At 40.7% G+C, this 21,478-nt stretch overlaps 1 protein-coding gene across 1 annotated transcript in view; it reads left to right on the top strand.

Moving 5' to 3' along the window:
* Positions 1 to 8,380: 8,380 nt before the first annotated feature.
* UBL3 (ubiquitin like 3) overlaps positions 8,381 to 21,478 on the top strand; it is a 58,810-nt gene continuing 45,712 nt past the window's right edge. The window contains exon 1 of the mRNA XM_010400288.2: positions 8,381 to 9,047. Coding sequence (XP_010398590.1) covers positions 9,021 to 9,047 — 27 coding nt within the window. The 5' untranslated portion in view covers positions 8,381 to 9,020. The remainder of the gene's footprint in view (positions 9,048 to 21,478) is intronic.

Raw genomic sequence — 21,478 nt, 5'->3', positions numbered from 1 at the left:
GCTCCACTGATGACAGATGGAGGCTGGAAAAGTAACTGAGATAAGAAATCCAATATTTTTAGAGGACTAGATTTAGATGACTTGAGTCCCACCCTTAGAGCTATGATAAAGGGAATCTGAAAATGTGGCCTAAGTTTTTGCACACGGACAAAAATTGACACTATTGCTCCTCATCTATCTGTTGTGCCTGCAGCCGGCACCCAAGGCACCAGCCCGTGGGCAGTGACAGACACAACGTAAGTGAGCAGCAACACTGATGTCTGACACAGCCTCCTTTTATTTAACTTTTAATTAAAATAATTTTAATAAATTAATAAAACTGAGATTAATAAAAACTATTCAAGCTCTTTCAAAGCAACTACACATATATAGAACAAACTCAAACATGGTAAAACCTGCCCACTCAGTCTTTCAGATCCTGTTGCTCTTTTGCTGACAGTAAACCAATTAGAAGTCTACTAGTGCTGGCTATTTCAGGAGCAGTTGTCTCTGCAACACAAATACCTATTACTGTCCACAGAGGCCCTGGGACTGGCATGAGAAAGGGAGGTTGGAATGAAATCAGGCTCTCCTGGGTTTCATGCTCATGATCAGCAAAAGTGAAAATAGAGAAACAAAAAATCAATCCCAACACTGGCAACATTCAGGACCCAAGTGACTGTGAGCTTGAAAGTGACATGGAATTCAGCTTCCTATTAATTTGCCCAGTCCCTAACATCATATTGTAAGCCTGGAATCATTTAGATTGTATCAATGGAGTCAAAATCATATAAAATTATTGTAAGAATTTAATGCAGCCCAAAGGCTGTTAAAAAAAAATCCTATCTGCAAGACTCCATTCCCCAGAGCTATTTTTTTCCTGTATTTTCCCCTTTAAATCTGAAAGAAAGGGGACATTCATCAAAACAAAAAGCAGTTATTCAGTGTTTCATATACTGACAACATTCATCCTCAGGAAGTCTTTGTTGATTGTGCCTTGCATGTATAGTAATAAAGTAAAAGAAACACAAAACTCTGGTGTGTCCATATCCTATGGATGACATGAGACTATTGTCCCGTTATGTTTAAACAATGCACCACCACTCATGGAGAGTCTCCCCAACAACAGTAACCAGTTACCAGAGGTCAACCAATCTCCTTAGCCAATTAAAAATAGCATTTCTAGACACTGCTTCATTCAGATATTGTTTCTCATCTAAAGACTAATGAATGATAGAAAATAAGGCAAATAAAATATTATATTACATTGACATAACTTATGTAAACAACAATTAACTCAGTGCAAATTCTGAGATGGGTTTTTGTTTCAGTTCAAGTAGTATACAATTCGATTTGCATGTAATCTGAGTGCTTCAGCTAATTTAAAAAGTGTTCAGAGTATTAATATGCATGCGTGCATATAGATTGAGAGCTTTATAAACATATGTTTAAGTATATATACACATGCATATACATAACAGCCTGAAATTACAGGCATATGAAGGTCCTTAAATTAAAAAAACCTGAGTAGTTCTAATGTAGTACAGATAACAGACATGAAAATCAAAGAAGCAAAAAAGATTTCTTACTTCAATTTAGTATTTTTAGTACTATTTTATAAGTAGTAAATGTGAGCTATAATGGGAGCTCACTAATATTTAGCTGCCCATTAGACACCCTTACAGGAAAAAAAAATGAACTTAGTTGCCTAATAGTGTAAAAAATAACCTGCTGCAGTCAGCAGGACAGAGGGATGATAAAACACAGTTGGTACCCCAAGGTCCCTGCCGATTCTGGCTCTGCACAGCTAATAGGCTACACTCAGCCTTGGGCTGCAGCGGCTCCTGTGAGGCACAAACAATAGCTGGGATCCTGGTAGCACCAACAAGCAATCTGAGCTTTAGCTTTCATGTTTAACAGTTTTACAAAGCCATTTTCCTTCTACATCCTTGATCAGTCTGATACTTGGTCCTCTTAATATATTTTCTCTTGAACATTAACCCTACATTTTTCTCTATTTTTTTTCCAGACAATTTCTTTTGCAGCTTTGAGTTTTGCAACAGTCATTCCCCAAAGCCACAAATTCTTGTTCCTTTTTCTGCAGAGCTGTCATTTAATTTGATATAGCACTTTTCATGATCTTTGACCTCCTTCTTCTCAGGCAAATTTTAATAAGTTTTGCCACCATAACCCTTACAATCAGTTGTGTAGGACTTCTTTGTTTCCCCATATTTATTTCCTGATATTAAAGAGCATTTTACTGCTATGTTTTGTTAAATTCAAGTCTCAAGTTCAGAAATGTAGTGTTACCTCAATGCTCCCTAAAGTTCCCCCTCGTTGTCAGGAAGCTGATCCAGGATGGAAGCTTTTCTGCTAAAATTTCTCCTTCCTGTTTCTTATATATTATAAAATAAGGGAGTTCTTCCAACTCTTTTCAGGGTTATTTTTCTGTAGGAACTTGACAGATGCATCCTTTAATTCCTAGATATACAGATAGTTAAACCACTTTCAGAACTCTGGTGATTTGAGTACTCTCTAAAACAGGCTAGGGGGCTTCTTGTTCTTATTCCGCCTTTGTACCCTCTTCTATCAGTCTTCACCCCTGCTCTTAGAAGTTAGCTGACATAATTTGTGACATCAGTAAGTGTAACACCACTATGCCATATCTCTGCAACACCCACTAGATTGGCAGAGCACGGTTCCTGCCTGGTTCAGCTGCATCAGGAAGGTCAGGAGTAACCTTGGGCACGCAGTGTCACTCAGTTGTTTCCTATTGTTGTCTGCTTGTACACAGGAACTGCAGATGTGAGGGGAGGAAATAAACCCTTAAAGCATATTGGGGCATTCAGAGGAACAATGTGAGTTGGTTTAAACTGGCTGTGTGTTTTTATTTGCCAGCAAGATCAATCTGATGAATAACTTAAAAAATAAATAAATAAACCATGATTCTGCCTGGCAGCATGTATTCTAAACTCTACAAAATCTCAGAGGTCCTTCTGTTGCCTTCCTGCTGGCTCGGAGAAAGGTGAGGCACTGAGGAATGCTATTCCCAGAAGCCTGCTGGCATTGATGGAGAGGCTGATAGGACCCACATGCTGGTTTGGCTTGACACAGAAGCAGCAAACAGGCAAAAATCAATGTTCTTCCAAGGGGAAAGGAGTCAGTTTAGTAAAAAAAAAAAAAAACCAACAAAAAAACAAACCAACCTGAACACACAAAATATGAATTTTTTGCAGAGGCCAGAACGAGAAACCAGCAGTACAGACAGCGGGTGGCAAGCAGTCTGTGGGATCCAGCCCTCATTTCCAGTGCAGCTTTTTTGCCTGAACGCTTCTTTGTAAGGCACCTGAGTTCAGTGTGACTGACTCATACTGAGTTGAATGCAAACTTGGCTCTGTAAGAGTTAAAAAAAAAAAAAAAAAAAAAGCCACGTGTTTCTACAGAGGTACTAAAAGTACCCTGTTGAGTAACCCAGTGTGTTCCTTGCTGCCCTGGATATCTTGCTGCTGTGGCTGCCAGAGAGGGAAAGAATCCTGATCTGTCTCACAGCCAACCCCCAAAGAATTAAACCCTTTGTCTTGGGAGCCTTTCACCTTCTCAGGGTGCTCTGAAAAATCTGGAGACAAATCAGAAATCGCCTTAAAAGAAATTTCCTGATGGTGTGTTACCTCTCCTGAAGATGCTCCTGTAATCCTTTGCAGCTCACAAAGGGAAAACACTGGAAGACAGTACTGAGCTGAGAGCTTTTAATGTCAGTCGTGGGATGTAGGTTCGACTTGGTCTCCAACCCCAGCAATAACAACTCTCGGGAGAGAGCGCTGCTCTTCTGAAAAACGGCAATTGGTCTCACATGTTAACAATGGGTTATGCTGCCATTAAGGCTATAAAGGACATGAAATTTTGTGCTCCAGGGCATAAACCAGCCTCTCTGGCAGCCTTGGCAGCAGTGGAAACTTAGCAAACAAGATGATCATAACATGATTGTCCACTGTGGGAGTCTGTGTGTCCTTCTCTGAAGCATTTGATGCTGGCCACTGCTGGAGACAGGATATCACATTGGCTGGACTACTAATCTGATTTAGTATAACAGACCTTTTATTCCTATTAAGCATGTCTCAGTACAGAGTCAGCTTTCAACTAGTACTGATGGCCATGAAACGCTTAATCCTCAGCCCAGTCTACTTGTGGATACCTGGCACAATTCCTCTCTAAGGGAATACAGAACAGCCAAATTCTACTTGTGCCATGGCATATTTTTCAAATGAGGAATGAAGTATCAGTTGTATACCTCATCAATTTCCCCCATAAATTGCTAAAGTAATGATGATGAATTATTTTGTACCCGGATGTCTAAATTCAAATGACAGTTCTGCAAAGGAAACTTAATGGAAAAAAGATTTGTGCATCTGAGTACAGGATTAGGCCCCAAAAACAAAATAGCCTTTTAAGCTTTCTATGTTGCTAGCATTCCTCTTGAACAGCATTTCCCCTTTTTTCCTTGATCTTTGGATGTGGAAAAGATTCGTTTTCAGATGTGTATGCCTGTAGCACTTGCTTGGGATTTATCTGTAAGCTGATCCCAGACTCAGCCTGTGGTTATGCTTTTGCAGGGTCCCTTGTTCCAGACAACTACTGCTGACCACAACTCTCATTTCCTCTCTCTGCAAATGTGAAATGAATACTATCATAACAGCATTTCTTAATACATCCCAAAGAGAAAAGATTGGTTTTCTGTTTTATATTTGACCACCCTGCATTTCAAATACATGACCTCACCTCTACAAAACTGGTAGGTTCTACCCCTGTCATCATATGTAGTGCAACTTCTACCAGCATCATCATTCAGCACCTCTTTTTAGTTATTTGGCCATCACGAAATCACCCTGAAACGTTCTCCAGCATGTGCCAGTTTTACCAGATCCTCCATTCATTTGTGTTTGGTCATCACAGAAAAAAGCCAGGGGAAAAAATAATCATTTGAATGTGATATAAATATCAGCTGTTGGGTAAATCCAGCACTAGGAACCTTTCAGGACAGGACAAGATATGTTCTTACACTGTGCTGTGCCTAATACTGGAGCATTCTGGCCAGCAGTCATAATTGTAGATTCAAATAGATGGTAATCATAATAATCATTAAAAAGGTAATTGACATCTCTTGATCAGTACAGCTGTGTATCAGAGAGGAGCCGATCCTCATTTATACAACATTTGGCAGAAAAGCTGACCAAGTCAACTGCATACACAAAGCACCAAGAACTCAGAGTATTCAAGACTCCTGACTCCTCCTGTGCCCCACTGCTTCACCAACACATGATCCTTCCTCTTCATGTACTGCTAAAAGAGAGGGAAAAAAGCAAAACCCATAGAATCACGCTGGTTTCTTTCCTGTGGTTATGTCCTATGGATGTGTTTATCACTGTGTACCACAGAAGAGTTCCTCCATCTGAATATTAAAAAGGGCCATCTCCAGTGCAGTGGATGTGCCCTGCTGCTGCCTGCTTGCCTTGCTGACCCCTTGTCCAGTTTGCCTGTGCTTGTTGCTGTCTTTACTTGCCTGACTTGCTTGGGCGCATGGACTTCTTGATGTTCAGAGGAAGGGTATTTCCACATAATCTTTGGCAATCCACCCTGTGAGCTGCAAAGGATTACAAAGCCCCGCTATCTGTGTTGCCAGCTTGTAGCAGAGGAGGTGGGAAGGACTGTGCACCTCAGCAGTCACAGAGTGGCCAAGGACGTAATTGTGCTGCCACCAATTTCAGCTTACATTGGGAGACACCTGTGATGTGCAGTGCCTGTAAAGCAGTTGTGGTGCCTGTTCTCTTGCCCCTACTATGAGAGTGCTGGCAGGAAAGGTATGGGCAGGGCACCTCCTAAATTACCTGGATCACCTCGAGGCACCTATACAGGGCTGCTGTCTGAGAGGAGTGAAGGGCTGGTCTGCAGGACGGCCTTGGAGCAGATATTAAGATGCTGATTAAACTGTTGTATATAAGTTTCTTGGGGTTTGTTTGTTTGTTTGTTTGATTGATTGATTGTTTTTCAGGGAAAAGCCTACATTAGTAAGGTTCTAAGTATAAACTCTACTAAGCAAGATCTGTTATAATTTCTTAGTCTGTCACTGATTTAATCAGAAAATCATAGATACCTGAGAATACATAATGTTTGAAATGGAGACCCATCTTTCAAGTCTCATCTCTTTAACTCTCCTCTTGTACTTTCTCTGTTCCTCAAGGATATCCAGTCAGAGAAAGAGTAAGCGGTGCTTCAACCATTTGCTATTACTCCCACAAACACAAGACCTTTTATCCTGTTGGTGTCTAGAAGGCCTGACTGAGATTGGGGTTGCCACTGACTCCCAAAAATGTACCATCCAAGTAAATTAGGCTGACAAGAGAGGGAGTGACGTGCCTAAAGTCACACAATGTGACAGTATAGAATCCTCACAGAGGTCACACATGCAGAGCCACATCTGTTGGCCCCCAACTTTTTTCCCTGGCATCAAACAGGACTTCTTGCTGTCAGATCTATCTTCTGAAGTCAGTACTTTTGTACTATTTTGGGGCAGAGTACAAAATAAAGAATTATAACCCCTGCAAGGGACAGTGTCTTGTCAGGGGTTGCCTTTGCAGTATGAAGTCCTAAAACAGGAAAGGCAGACTCGAACTTTTAGAATTAAAGGGAACAACTATGTCTTAATTTCCTGTGGTTTTACATGAGATTTGTCCACAAAGGAACCATCTGTCACCATCTGCTTGATTTTCTTGATTTATTTTTTTTTCTTGGACAGTTTCACAGTATTGGTATGTGAATGTGCTTATCCACACCCCTCTTAAAAGCCCAACTCATTTCTTCATTAGACATGTGCCTTGTGTGGATTTTTTTTGCGTGTATTTGAGCTGCAGTGCACTTTTCATCAGGCACTGCCTTTCTTTGTTGAATGCTGATCTCCAGGAGCCACCTGGAATAAGGGATAAAACAGCCATTGCACACACAGTTTCTGATAACTTGGATCCATAACAAAATGCAGAGCTCTTCAGGAAGCAAGGTGGCTTTTGAAGTGGCATTTGACATGATGAGGGAGTGCCCTTTCTCCAGGTGCTTCCAAGGTGGCAGTCATTGTTTGCACTGTGAATTTTACAGGAGCTTTTTTTTCATTATTAAAATGACACAATTTGGGAAACAAAGAAACAAACAAATAATTATAAAACCCCAAAAACCCTCAAGAAAAACCTAAAGAATAATGTGAGAATGAGAAATACAAAAACGTGATGTACAGGCCCAGACTTGAAGATCTGGGGTGCAAAACAAAACAGTTAACATGAAAATGTAGCCGATCTACAGGGAATCTGTACAGGGACTCTTGTCAGGAACTGTAATGATAGAACAAGGGGTAATAGGACAAGGAGTAACGCATACAAATATAAAGAGGGGAAATAGAGACATTAGGAAGAAACTCTACTCAGAGGGCTGTGGAGCATTGGAAAAGGTTGCTCCCAGACGTTGTGGATACCCCAATCCTAGCAGGGTTCAAGTCCAGGTTGGATAAGGCCTTGAGCAACCTGGTCTAGTGGCTGGATGGGTTAGGACTAGATGATCTTTAAGGTCCATTCCAAACCCTAAACATTCTATGGCAATCACTTTTTTTTTTTTTTTTTTTTTTTGGAAGCCGTCCAAGGGGACAGCGCGGGCCGACACGCCGGGAACGGCACCCGCTGTGGGAGGCAGGGGCTGTGAAGCGCCCGACGCCCCTGAGGGAGCTGCAGCGCCCGTAGGGGGAAAGCGCCCATTCACGTGACGGTCGGGGCGTCTCTGCTGCCCGGAGGGGGAGCCGGTGCCGCGGAGTCCCCTGGGTGCCGCCCTGGCCGAGCTGCAGGAGCGCGGAAGGGTCGAGAGGCTCCGGCCACGGGGCGGGACGGGACGGGACGGGACGGGACGGGACGGGACGGGGGCCTGCGGAGGGCGGGTGGCCCCGCCCCGGCGGCGGTCGGCCCTGGCCGCCTACAAGCCCCATGGTGCCGCGCGGGGCGGCGGCGTGTGACGCGGCGGGAGCGGGGGTGGCGGAGGCGGCGGCGGAGGGTCCGTGTCTCCCCTGCCGCGTCCCCTCGCTCGGCTCGGCAGGCGCCATGTTGGCTTGAGCCGAAGATGACAGGGGGCGGCTGCGGGCGAGGATCGCGCTGAAGGAGCGGCACCTCCGGCTCGCAGCGCGGCTCTCGGGGGCGGCCGGACCCGCCGGCGGACGAGGCGGGGGAGGGAGGGAGGGCGGGCTGAGGAGGCGGCGGCGGCGATGCGAGCGGAGAGCTGAGGCTGCGGGAGGCGGCCGCCGTCGAACGCCCCCCGGCCCCCGCCGAGCGCCGCGGGGGAGGGCTCTCCCCTCCGGCCGCCCGCCCTCCCTCCCGCCCCGGCCCGCGTCCCCGCCGGGCGCTGTTGGATGCCGCACACCGCCTAGAGGGGGCCGCAGCCCGGCGTCCTCCACAGCGGCCCCGGGCCCACCCCGGCCCTCCCGCCTCCCTGCCCCGCCGCCCGGGGCAGGAGCCAGGTCCTGCCTGCGTGCCCGGGTCGCCTGCGCCGACTGAGGAGGTGACTTGGACGCACTATTATCCCGTGTGAATCATCCCGTCGTCATTTGTCGAGGCTGGGAGAGAAGGCGAAGGGAGAGAAGGGGGGAAAAAGCCCACACGCAGCTCATGTGGCGGTGTAGTCCTGCTGCCTGGTCTACCTGGCACCGCTGGTGCTGCTGCTGCCGCCGCTGACAGAGATCTGCTGCCATCTCTGGTCTCCCGCTGGCTCCTCCGGTCCAGCCCGGCACCGCTGCCCCTGGATATTCCTGCTCCTCAGCCGGCCGCCTTCCCCGCTGCTTATCGGGCACCTCTTCTCTTTCGCGCAGGGGACGTGGAAGCTGCTGCCTCCGATATTGACACCGGTTTTGCATCTTGAAGATCTCCGGCAGGCTGCTCTTGGTGCTGCTGCTCTGTTTTTTTTTTTTTTTTTCTTTCTTTTTTTTTTAAAGTTGATTTTAAGCCATTTAGGGTAACATCAAAATGTCCAGCAGCGTTCCAGCTGATATGGTGAGTCTTGTACTGTTTATTTAATAGTTTTATTATAGAATAACGTTTATTTCAGCCTGCTTTTGACAGAGAACATGGAAAGAAGAGGGGCGTGGGAAGAAAAAAAAGGTCTTGGTTGCATATTTAAGGAACATAAAGTTCCCAGTTAATTACCTTCTCCCTCCCGCCCCTGATGCTGGTTCTGCTTCGCTTTTTGATGGTGGAGTGGGAGATCTGCAGCGTCGCCTCCCGTGTAGCCAGGGAAGGGGGATGCCAGGCTCCCTTACCTATGGCAGTCAGTACCGGAGTGCTCACGCTTGGGTCGTGTGGCACGGCTCTTCAGCTCAGTCGAGCATTTTTTGTGGGGGAGACAAATACGAAGCAGAGCATTCGGGATGAATTGCTCGACCCATTTCTTTCTTTCTTTTTTAATTTTTTTTTCCTTTCTTTCTTTCTAAACCTCTTAAACTTGGCTTGTGTCTTGCCAACGCTTTGTCTTCCGATGTTGGTGGGAAGTTAATCTCTTCACTTGCTGCCGGCTCAACAGCGAGAGAGAAATCTTCATGCGCTTTATTTTCATGGCGAGGTCCTTTGTGCACTAGCTGCAATCTGGACATTTTTCAAGGGCACTCCTAGTACTTCTTATGGCGGACTGTACTTCAGCTTGTATTGGATACTCGGCTCGATGCATTTAAAATAGGAAGATATAACAGAGCGTGAAGAGGTAGGGTGAATCAGGTCTGCTAGGTAATCTTCCGTTCAGCACGACTTTCTCCATTTGTATGCATTTCCATAAATCAGGATATATTTTCATAAGTCACTTAATTGGAAAAAAACACCCACGAACTTGTAGCTGCAGTTTGATATGTTAATTCTTTATTCTCACAGCAGAATATTTTCATGTATCTCCACACAGCTGTTCACATTTAAAGGTACTTTTTTTCCTCCCCAAAAGCAGAGGACTTGTCTATGCTTTTTTTTTTTTAATTTCAGGATGAAGTTCTGTTTTGCGGGTAAAACCTGCCCCGGTAGTGATAACAATGAAAACGAGTAGCCCTTGTCTAAGTGATTGATGTACAGTTAATTGGGATATGTATGGCAAGTGGGCTATTGAAATAATGGTATCTATTTAGTTGCTTGCTTTCAGTGTTTCCTTCACAGCTTCTGTACAGCAGTCACAATGAGTGAATTTTGACCAAAAAAAGCAGAAACAGTAAGATACAGAGGATGATCAAACAGCAGTTATAAGCTTACAGGTTTTTTCTTTTTTTTCTTCCCCCTGCCTTTCTCAAATACTATAAATAAAATTTACCTCCCCTGGATGAAAAGAGCGATGAAAGGATTTAAACTCAGAGGCAATAAGCTCTTCAGCTATCAGTTTTCATGTATTTCTTTTTAGTGTCTCCCAGACTGTTAGAGCTTTTTGAACCCCCTTCTCTCCTGCACGTGTCTGTCTAGCGTTATATCACAGAAATCCGCGCCTGGGCTGTGGAGGATTAGGTGCAAATCTCAGTGCTGCTTTTTAAGTTGCCTGGAGGAGTCCCTTGACTGTGACATGAAGCACACTCCTCTTTCCTGTCACCCTGGGCTGAGCTGCCACCTCCGTGCTCCTCCTAGGGCCTGCCTGCTTGGGAGTCCCGGTGCTGCCACTAGGCTTGTAATGCTTGACATTTTCTACAAAGTACACAGATTTTAAGATAGGCAAAATACAATTTTTTCCATGGAAACTATTTCCTTCTGTTGCTACAGTGTAATGAGAATACCACTGCTCGGGATAGCTGGGCCTAGTGCTACTCTGTTTATTCAAATCAGGAAGAAGCTTGTTATACATAGTGATGTTTAAATACTGAGTCATTACAAAAACATTTGAATGAAGATGTTACCAATGTCGGTAGAATTTAACTAAATAAATAGATATTTTCTGGCCTGTCATGGGATCATTTTTCTCTTAGTTTCTGCATTATTAGATGCAGTTTCTCTCTGAAAGTTTGAAGTGTGTTGTAGAAATTCCAGTTATTAATTACAACAAATAAATATTACTCTATGAAAAGATTACTTGAAAACTCATTTTTGGTCTCCTTTTGTCACCATCCTCCATATTTGAAAGGAGCTCGTTCAGGAAGGAAAATGGGATTGCCATTCGTTAGCTATTTGAAGAGGAGCTCTTACCAGGCTGTCACCATGTTTATATATGTTTTTATTTAGTGTAGGATTTTGCAGTTTGCATTTCTCTTACCCACCCACTGTGTAATTTGCATTTGCAAAAAATTGATTTCCCATTTCTGTAGGAGCTGGCATGAGTGTGATGGAGTGTCATTTTATGAAGACTCCATTTACTTAGTAAATCTGCTATGAATTACATAAGTATTATAATAATAATGTTTGAAACTGTTTATGTCAGATTCATGAATTTACCTGCTCATAATAATAATAATAATATTATAATTGCTGCTTCTTAAAAATATGTTAATTTGTCTTCCTGTCCCACCTTTGAGAATGTTCTGCTATACATAAATTCATAGTAAATGATCTGATTTTCAGTAAGCTTTGTATTTCTAAGTAGACATAATTTGACTCAGTCTCCTGTTCTCTGACATTGAGTTGACTTGTTTCCAGAACTACAGCAGTTTTTACCACCTAACCATTTCAACATCACTTCTTAAATAATTAACACAGTACTTTATAATTTGCATTCCACTAATAAATTGGATAGTGACACACCACATTCCGGGTATTGTAAGTTTGTGGTGCATTATTCCTTAGCAATGTGTGCTACTTACAGCTTAAAACTCCACTCCTGGAATGAAACCTGCTAATATTGACCTCTCTACCTGAGTAGTTTCATTAACTTCATTAGGACTAGACATGTCTGGGGCAGTTCTTGAAGACTAAACTGCGTATCTAGAGCCTAATTTTGCTCAATTTTTCACATAAGCACTGATGTAGTGGCAGCAGGGCACCTCTGATTATGTTCAGTAATTTAATCAGGTAATTTATCATTTTTACCATTTGGTAGCAGTTAGAGTTTGACTGTGAATAACAGCAGGGCTGTTTGCAAGTTGTATTTCTTTTGTAGTGATAAATAGACATGCAGTGGTTTATGGACTTGTGAAATTAATCACACTGGCTTTTTGAGTGGACCAAATGAAAATGGTTTGATATTTGTTTAAACACTATAGCTGACAATTTTAAAGCAATCTATGAAAAACTTATGCTCAGTCAAGAAGTTATTACTCAATTGAATAATCCCCTTTATTTTAGTGGAGTTATCACCAGAATGTGGGAAGCTTCTTCTCTGTATTCTGTGTGCCTGTGATATTTCTCCTTATAGTTAGAATTCTTCAGGGATTTTAGGAGTCCACAGAAAGCCGCCTGCATGACTAAAAAGTACTAACGGTGTCCACTGTTTCCTGTAGTCAGTGTGTTTTATGTAGGTATGAAAAGGCTCTGCCAGCACTTTCTTTCTGGGCAGTTCTTTGCATGACCTCTAGGAGATCCAATTCTTTTCCTGTCTGAGTCGTAACAGAGGGTGATGCTTTTAGCTCATGGTGGGGTTTTTATTGTTGGTTTGTTTTCTTGTTGGTTTGTTGGGTTTTTCTGCATTTGGTAAACAGCAAAATGCTGGAATCTACCAAACAAAGGTTTTAATTTTTAATGTGCACAGCTCTTCAATCCATATGCTATACTTAAGAGATGTAGGTGGTATGGGAGAGATTACTTTTAAGAAAACTGAATGTTTGGTGTGCGACATTTGCAGACATAAAAGAGCGTGGAGTATATGGTCTAAAATGCTTGTATGTGGCCAGTGTTTAAAGGGGGCAGTAGGTAGAAGAAGAATAACTAATAGAAACCCTGCTCAGTTCATGCCTTGTTAGTGTCAGCATCTTTAGTGGAAATATGTATGTGCATCTTCTTTTTTAGGAAATTTAATATAGAATGTTGATTAATAGTTGAACATATATAGGGACTTCCTTTTTAACACATATTAATGGAGGCTAGCAGTGGAAAAGGATGGACATGAAACTGATGCTACATCAGTAAGGGAATTTTGGCATCCAAGAATAAGGTGCAGATGAGAGAGACTTAAAGGAGTAGCTGGTTGTATGGCAGCTGAGTTTTGTTGTCCATCATTCAATCTAAACGATTTCATCTAAGAATAATAGGTGCATTAGTGTTGTAATACGATCGGAACTTAGAAAATAATTTGTTCACCATAGCATTTTAATGTATCAGAACAAAATATGAGAAGTCCTGCATCTCTGTTCTTCTGTTTTAAGTGCTTTTACTTTTGCCTTCAGTAGCTCCTTTTCGTGGTTTTGAAAATTACTGTATTCCTAGTAGCCTTTGTCTATAATAGTCTTAAGTTCATCCCTTACATTTTTTTAGCAATAAAAGTATGATTATTTCTCTGTATTTTTGTATCCCCCACATGTTGAAAGTTCTAATACATTACATTTTGTGATAAAAATAGCTAACTGAGTTTTTCTGTATGGATATTTTTTCCTTCCCTTTTTTCCACAATTCTTTGCTGATTGTAACAGAAATGAGTAGCTTATCTTTTGCCATTATCAGTGTTTGTTTTGGGTTTGTTTTTCTCCTCTTGAAGAAGGAATTGGTGGGATCTGTGTTAGAAAGAAGAGCTTGAAGAAGCTTCTTTCTGACTCCTTATATATTGAGCCAATATATAAGCCAGTTGAGCCTTTGTAGCATATTGCAGTACTTCTTGTAATGAAATGAACTTTCTCTGTTATCTGAAGCAGTGGCCAGGGATAAACCTACCAAAGCTCATCTTCAGTGCGTATATATTTGGGTATATTCCAAAATGATTTGTATTTATCATTTCCCCCATCCACCTTTTTTTTGTTTCACAGATTAAAAAATGGTTTACCTATTTATCTACCAACCAAAAAAAACCACCGTAGCAACAACTGACATTTTTAGGTCTGGCACTGTAGTAGAAACTTTGTAACTTACTAATATATCTGACATATTCTGAAACAATGTTTGCATGACCTTAATCTCATTTTCTTTGGGGATGAGTAGCTGTAGCCTGTGGATGGATTGATCTTCACTCTGGGCCCTGGTGCAGCTCTATACTTCAGATGGAAGTGTAGGCTGATGGTATAAACTGTTTCTTCCTTCCTGCCACTCACCCTTGTTGTTGTTACTTGAACTGTTTTTTTTCTGCTTTTGTTGTCTAACTTCATGAAATACTGGAGGGGATGTATACTGAAGGAGATTTAACTCCTCCCATGTTGGGAATGCTGGGAAGTAGCTGCTGGCAGGTTCCAGCAGGATTGAGAGGCAAGAAACAAATGCTGAGTATACGTGAGTGTAGGAGAACGATCATATCTACATCAGGAATGCTCAATTCTGCATGTTAAAAAATTGGCAGACATCATCTGGTAACTGGACAGGTCAGTCAGGGCTTGAATGGGGACAAGTTGCACCTCTCAGATGTGGAATTGGGGACAAAGTCAGGTTTCACCATGGAGCTTGTGACTGCTTTCTGCATATCTAAACCTAAATTTTCGATCAGTCGAAGCCCATATCTCACTTCCTTGATTTGGCTTAAGGCTGCAGTAGGAACTTAGCCTGTCTGAATGTGGTCCTTGCAGTGGACTTGGTAAGCAATACTTTCATGATACTGTGAACAAAATTACTACAGGTATGCTTTATTATTTTTTTTTTAGTTGAGAGTTCCTCCTAGGTATAACTTCTGTGAATGTTGAAAGCCATGGTCACAGTAACTGTCAGTGGGATTTACTTGTTTTATACTTCTGGTCAGTCAGCTTAGTTACTCAGTAAAACTCAGAATGTAAACTTCTGGAGATGTCTCTATATCTGCTTATGCAATAGTGGGCAGAATGGAGACCTCAGTTCTGACTGAGCCTGTGAGTCTACACCAGCTTGCAGGAATCCAGAAATATCTGGAATGTGACTAATCATTCTTGTGGTTTTATGTAAAAGAGATAATTCAGCTTATTTTTCAGTCTCTTCTGAGTACAGTATTGGATCCACTAGGTTGGTTATTTCTTATTCTGAATATGGTGAAAGACATTGCTGCTGATCAGTATTCTTTTTCACATTAAGTCTGTTTTTACAGCAATTAATTGAGCCTACTAAAGTAGTAAGCCTTTCCTGCCACAATTTTGCATGGGTAAACTTTAGCTCATCATAATTATTAAAGGGATATGACTGAGTGTGCTGTTTTCATTTTAGAAGCGTGGGAAAATGAGCAGCATGTAAATGAGAAATTGTAATGTCATTATGCTAATATCAAATCTAAACTTCAAGACTCCTGCTCTTCACAAGTTTTCACATAATTTAGAGATCTGTCTTTTGGAATTCAATTATTGTTAAAAATTATTCTGTAAATTCTTCTAGAAGGACAGTCTTTAATTTTTGACAGCTTCAGTTATACATATGTTGCAGAACATCTTAAAGCAATGGCTGAAACATTTTCATTTGGTATACCTCCAGACAAATATAAAGTCACAGATGTACTACTAAGTGTTGAAAGCGCTGATTGTAAGGAAGGACTGAGGAAAAAATGCGTGAATAATCAAGACTTTCCAAGAGTTGGTAAAAGAAAGGTTTCTGAGACATCAGCTGAGGTTCTGCAAATAGCATTGTGCACTTCCATATCTGAAAAGAAATTTGAAGTAGGAGAAGAGTTGCTATAAAAGCTTCCTAACAATGAAGATAAATTATTTAGGAGGTCTGTTTGGTTTTGAGAGCAATGCTTAAAGAAAAAGTTAAGACCTTCTTATTTGTAGGTCTGCTGAACCTGAAAAGTGTAGTTCTGCAGAAATACTTAAATGTTGCAGCTGACAACTCTTACATATTTGTGGAAATTTGGTCTATTTTGTGGTCGCTAACTGGGATTGTGTTTAGCTCCTTGACAGAGGAGAAATTTATTGCTGCTTTTACACCATCCACAGTGAAGACCTGCTCTCAGTTTGTAGTAAGACTCTGCACGTATGGTAGAATGTGATTTAAAAAAATAGTGTACATTTTCCACAGATAGAAACTTTGTGTAAAATGAAGATTTGGCAGATTGCACAACTCCAACACTGCCATCAGTGTCTTGGAGTTTTTTTCTTACTTTCTGTAAAGAAATTTGAAAATAGCTTGCCAGTGACAGGATTACATTTGTGGGTTTGTTTTGGTTTGGCTGCTTACTTAAAATTATTTGGGAGATTCAGTTTAGCATTAAATGGAAGACTTGTGGCAGAGTTTAGCTTAGAGTTTATTCCATGACACTGTTGTTATGGAGACAGAAGCGAGCAAGAAACTCCTTGAGTTTTATGTATCCCATAGAAATTAACCAAGTAAAACCAGAGATTCAGTCTAGGAGTTTGGTAGGTTTGTTTTACTACTGCCTGACAAGGAATCTGTACCTCAGTGGGATGGAGGTATCAAAATGATACTTGATGTTCACACAAGGAATGCAAGCTGGAAGTGTTTGTGTTGGTGTCTACCTGCTGTGATGGTTTTGGTCTCTCTGAGAGTTGGTCTAATTTATGTCAAGGGCTTGGACCACTGCTGAGGAACAAAGGTGGGCTTATACTGGGGTGCTTTTTAGCTGCAGCTGAGGATCTGGATTTTAGTCAGTGAATCTATTGACAATTTGGATGGAAAGGAAAGCTAAGCTCCCTTTTTATTTTTTTTTTTTTAAAGGTAGTCCTGAGTTCTTCTGTAAGCTCTTTTGTGGTCTTCATTATGCAATATTAACTGTTTCATGTTGCATAAGAAATTATCTCAAGCACTTGATAAAAGTGGGGTACCAGTTTCAAAATAAACAGAAGGAAGCTTTATGTGTTCTTTGAGACTGAGAAGAACAGCGTGTTTCATCTCAAAAAGAACAGTACTTCAAAGCCATATACTGTAGCATTGGTTGGTATCTCCTCAGCAAAGTTGTGATGTTGTAATGCTTTGTGGTCTGGCCGAGATCCACATCACCATAATCTGTTTCTGATACTTAATATATACTGTAGATGGTACCACCTAATCTGACATACGTTTTTAATATAGAGAAATAATGGAATAGTGATAAAATAGTGAAGTGCAGTTCTAGTCAAAACTCTTTCATAGCTGAGGTTGTAAATTCAGGATTCTCTTATTAAAAGTACATTAGTGCCAATCTACATGTGAATATATGTGGCATATACTACTAAGTCTCAAGAAGCTTATTATTAATTACATTACTATAAAATAGTTCTTCTAAAATAGCATTTCTTTTCAGTATTTCTGTGAAGATTAAATAGTACCCAAGATTTTTTAGGCATGCTTACCTTTTATATACTATAAGAGAGTATCTAGAAGCCTTTGTGTGCTTTTAAACTCTGAAATACCTAGTTGCAGTATTTTCTTTTATTTATAGAATTTATATTTGTATGGGCAGTAACATCAAAATAAAACTAGTTCTTGGAATATTGCTCGGTGGTTGTATTTGATGCACAACACATTACTTAGGGCATATTAAATTGAGTATTTACATAATTTGGCCTGTGAATTTATATGCTTTTAATCTGTGCATCGTAACAGTTGTGTGGTGTGACAGTGAAAGCTTAGCTCTCACTTCTGAATCTGGGTTATTGATCTGTGATGCAAACAAACTTTATTGGACTCGCAAGTTTTAGTGATTTATACTTTGCATACTTATATAGGTATTTTTTTGGCAATAAACCCCAAGCTTGCAAAAAGCTTTATTAAAATATTTTAGGTATGGGGAATAAATCCACATTTGCTGAGTCCATATGATTCAGTGGTAACGAAGTTAACATCAAGTCCAAGACAAAATGAGTAACTTCCACTACCCATATTACAACACATAAGTGGAATAATGTTTGACATGAATATTCAAGGTTTTTGTACCAAAATGTGCCGTAATGTGTATTCTTCATGCTGTGGATTTCCAAGAAAAGGTGTTTTAAAGACCACCTGTATAACTTAAAGATATGTTAAGTATTTTATGTAAGCTCAGCTCTATGCTAGTTCATTTCAATCTCAAGAAAGTAGGAAGGAAAGCTTTTATGTCAAAAAATAATTATGCTAGTGGGTATTTCTAGTTGTCTAGACATAAGACTGGGGTTTTTGGGTGCAATATGCTAGGTCTGGCACCAAGAGAACAGCTTGTTACTGAGCTATTTGACTTTGTTTTGAGGATCTCATTTTCATAACTAATGGCAAGATAGCTAGGAGCTCTTAATAAAGAGAAACTGGAACTGGGTTTGATTCCTGTCTGCTTACTGCATCTGGCCAGTATATTTCTATACAAATTAGGATTTCATCTAAGTCTGCAAATGGATTTTTTTTTTTTTTTTCAAATTACATATGTTTGAAATTATTTGGAGTTTCAAAATAGCCATCGTAGTGGGTGGAATGCTTTGTAAACTGTGAGCAAAGTTGTGATGAGGGCTCTGGTGAAAGTGGCAGCAGGTACTTGCAAAATTGTTTTAATTTGGAGAGGGTCACCTTTGAATTGTTTCTTCTTATTAGGAAGGGAGAAGGTGGTTCAAGGGGTAGCCAGGGAAATCCCTAGGGAGGGCTGCAGTGCAGTTGCACAATACTTCTTGTTCCAGCATTCCCATGCAGGCACTTGATGATCCCAGCATATGTGCTCCTTGCACCTAACTGCCGGAGTAAGGAGTGGAAAGTTTTTAAGGGCGAAGTTTTGGTGGGGGTGGACTCCAGAAGTGCAGCTGTAACTTTCCCTGAGTTAACTATGAAGGCTGAAATATCTCTCTACAAAGAGCCTGGCATTTTTAAGCTGAGATTGTCTTTCAGTACAGATTTTTGTGGCTTTCAATTTTATCTTTTATGTTTTGCTGCTGTGAGTGTGGTATATGTACCATAGCGCAGTCTGTGGCATACATGGAAAACCCATATCGAGGGAACTCCCTTGACTTGTTAAATGAAGTACAACCGGTCCTAAATACCTGACTGTTTAACAATATTTATCCATTCTGTGGTGTAAATGCATAATTGTCTCTTCTTCCAGAACCATTTGCTTTTACCCCTCCCCTTATTCAGCGCTTCCTCATTGTTCAGAGACTGGATTGCTGTCTTATCTTCCTGTACTGTTCAAACTCTTTTAGAAGATAAGTCTTAATCTTCAGCCTTCCTGTGATACTAGTCTTCTTAACAAGTACTTAAAAAAAAATCCATTTATTTTTATAAAGAAGGTTATTATTTATCAAAAATGGTGGATGTTGTAGTAATGTAGTTTCACTCAAATGTGCTCTTATGCTAGATAACTCTGCAGCAGAGCTACAGGGAATAAAATCTTACAGTTTGAATTGCGGTGAGTCAAAATTCAAACAAGGCCAAGATTTTCTTGTGGTTTTTTGTGGTTTGTTTTTTTAAATGACATTTCATATTTTACTCAAATTCTGTTGAAATTTCTCAGGCCAGCTCCGCTCTGGTGCATCTTCTGTGCCTGTCAGTCTCATTTGTTCAGAACATCACTGTACCAGCATTTCAGTTAAACCAGCATGCTCTTTGCTGATGTGAAGAGTTTATTTCAAAAGACTTGTTGTGGACAGAGAATTAATTAAAATCAGGCAAAAGACAACAAAATATTTATACATTGAGAGATGCTCCCAAGAACATTTGGAGAAAGGTTGTAACTGTATTTGTTAAGGAGTTGTAAAAAGCAAGTTTTGAGGCTAATGCATATGGGGAAGCTGTTTTTTAGGGTTATGTTAGTATTTCTTTCCACTCTTATTAGTTGAGAATCACATGGTTTTGTTGATGTAGTTTTGATGATTTTTCAATAAAGCAGTAATTCTGAGCACTTTATTGTCAAATATTGACTTAATATATCTGTCAGTTTTCGTCTTCATACTTTTTAAATAGCATTCCCTCAGTTTAAATCTGAAACAATCTCAGGAGAAGAAGACAAACCCAGAGTAGTTTCCAATGTTCAAGGACATGGGGATTTAGTTTTATTTTTAAATTATCTCCTTTAAATTCTGTATTAATTTTTTTTTCCAGGAAATGAAATGTAGGAAAGACAGTTTGCCCTAAGCATAGAGCATAGAATGATTATCAGTCAGTGCCTTTATCTGCAAATATGCTGCTTGGTGAAATTCAAAGTCAGCTTTAAAAAAGCCCACAACCAACAGACAGGCACCAAAGTGAATAATTGAGTGTGCTGAGTAGTGCCAGATAAGGCAGAGTGTAGGTAAATAGTTTGCTGCCTTTCATACTTGATTCTGCTCCTGCATGTCAGTCCTGACTTTGATGCTTAAATAAGTGTCCTAGGTTATGAATTTTATTTATAATGAACTTGTGGTTTGGAGGTGATTTTGTTCCCCTTTATTGTTCTCTTCAGGAAAGAACAAGAATTTTCTTTTTTTTTTTTCTATCTTGTAATTCTTAGCATATAGAAATGAAGACCAGAGGGAAGGAAAATTGGTGTCGTTGGTGCAGTACAGTTTTGAAGTTGTCTTTTCTTTTCTTTGACTAGTTGTTATTTTGCAGGAAATGGAAGAGAGAGAATTATACTTGAATGAACACAGCATTTCCTGCTGTCTTTTGTATCATAGTTTCTCTTGTAAAATCGGATTGTAACATGTTCCAAAAAATGGGATACAGTTTTTAGGAAGACCCATAGCTCTTTGTCTTGGCAATTTGAAATTTTCTATGCAAAAATCACTTATTCAAAATCCAAAAATATAGTAGTCTTGTATTTTTGTCCTATCTTTAACTTTTGGATAAAGAGAGCAGTTGTTTTGTGGTGCTCTGTTGGAAGCTGTATTGGCAAACCCCAGTCTCTGCAGCCATTGGGATAGGGAAGAGAAGTCTCTTGAATCGTTTCAAAGTAGTTCTTGCTGGGTTGCTGGATAAGATGGCATTCACTTGTCAATGTAGGCATTTTGGAGTGCTGTACCAGTTTGTAGGATGGGTGGTGGTAGCAGCTGAAAGGAGTAAAAGGGAAAGACAAATCATGATTACACAATCATGTAGTGATAAAGGTACAGACACTGAACATAACAGTGTCAAAGCCATCAGGCTTATTTATGGACAGTAATCTGCTGTACAAGCACAATGGGCTGCAAGAAACAGTCAAGGAATCCTAACAAATTTCTCTTACCATGCATAGGTTGTGCTTGGAGTGATAAAATTCCATTTAATTAAGCTTTTAGTCTGTCACATGATAAGAGGTTTCTGATGAAGGACACCCTCACTCTTCCTCTGCCTTCCAGACACAAACATATCCAAATGCTGCTGAGTGGAGATAGAGAAGCCGTCTGTGTGTGTTACTTTGCTGGGTGGAAAAACTGTTGAGAAGTGTCCATGTAAACATTATCTCACCTTCTGGCAAAAGTAAATCTTACCGTACCAAATACAGGCTTTAAAGCAATAGTGCTTCAAGCACATGATTCAGTTGCCTAAACATGGCATCCAGTGCCAGTGTGCACATGCCAGCGTTCTCAGGATGG

This window comes from Corvus cornix, chromosome 1, assembly GCF_000738735.6.
Source record: "Corvus cornix cornix isolate S_Up_H32 chromosome 1, ASM73873v5, whole genome shotgun sequence".
NCBI classification, from domain to species: Eukaryota; Metazoa; Chordata; class Aves; order Passeriformes; family Corvidae; genus Corvus; species Corvus cornix.
Note: the sequence above shows the minus strand (reverse complement) of the source record. Positions and strands in the feature narration are given on the sequence as shown.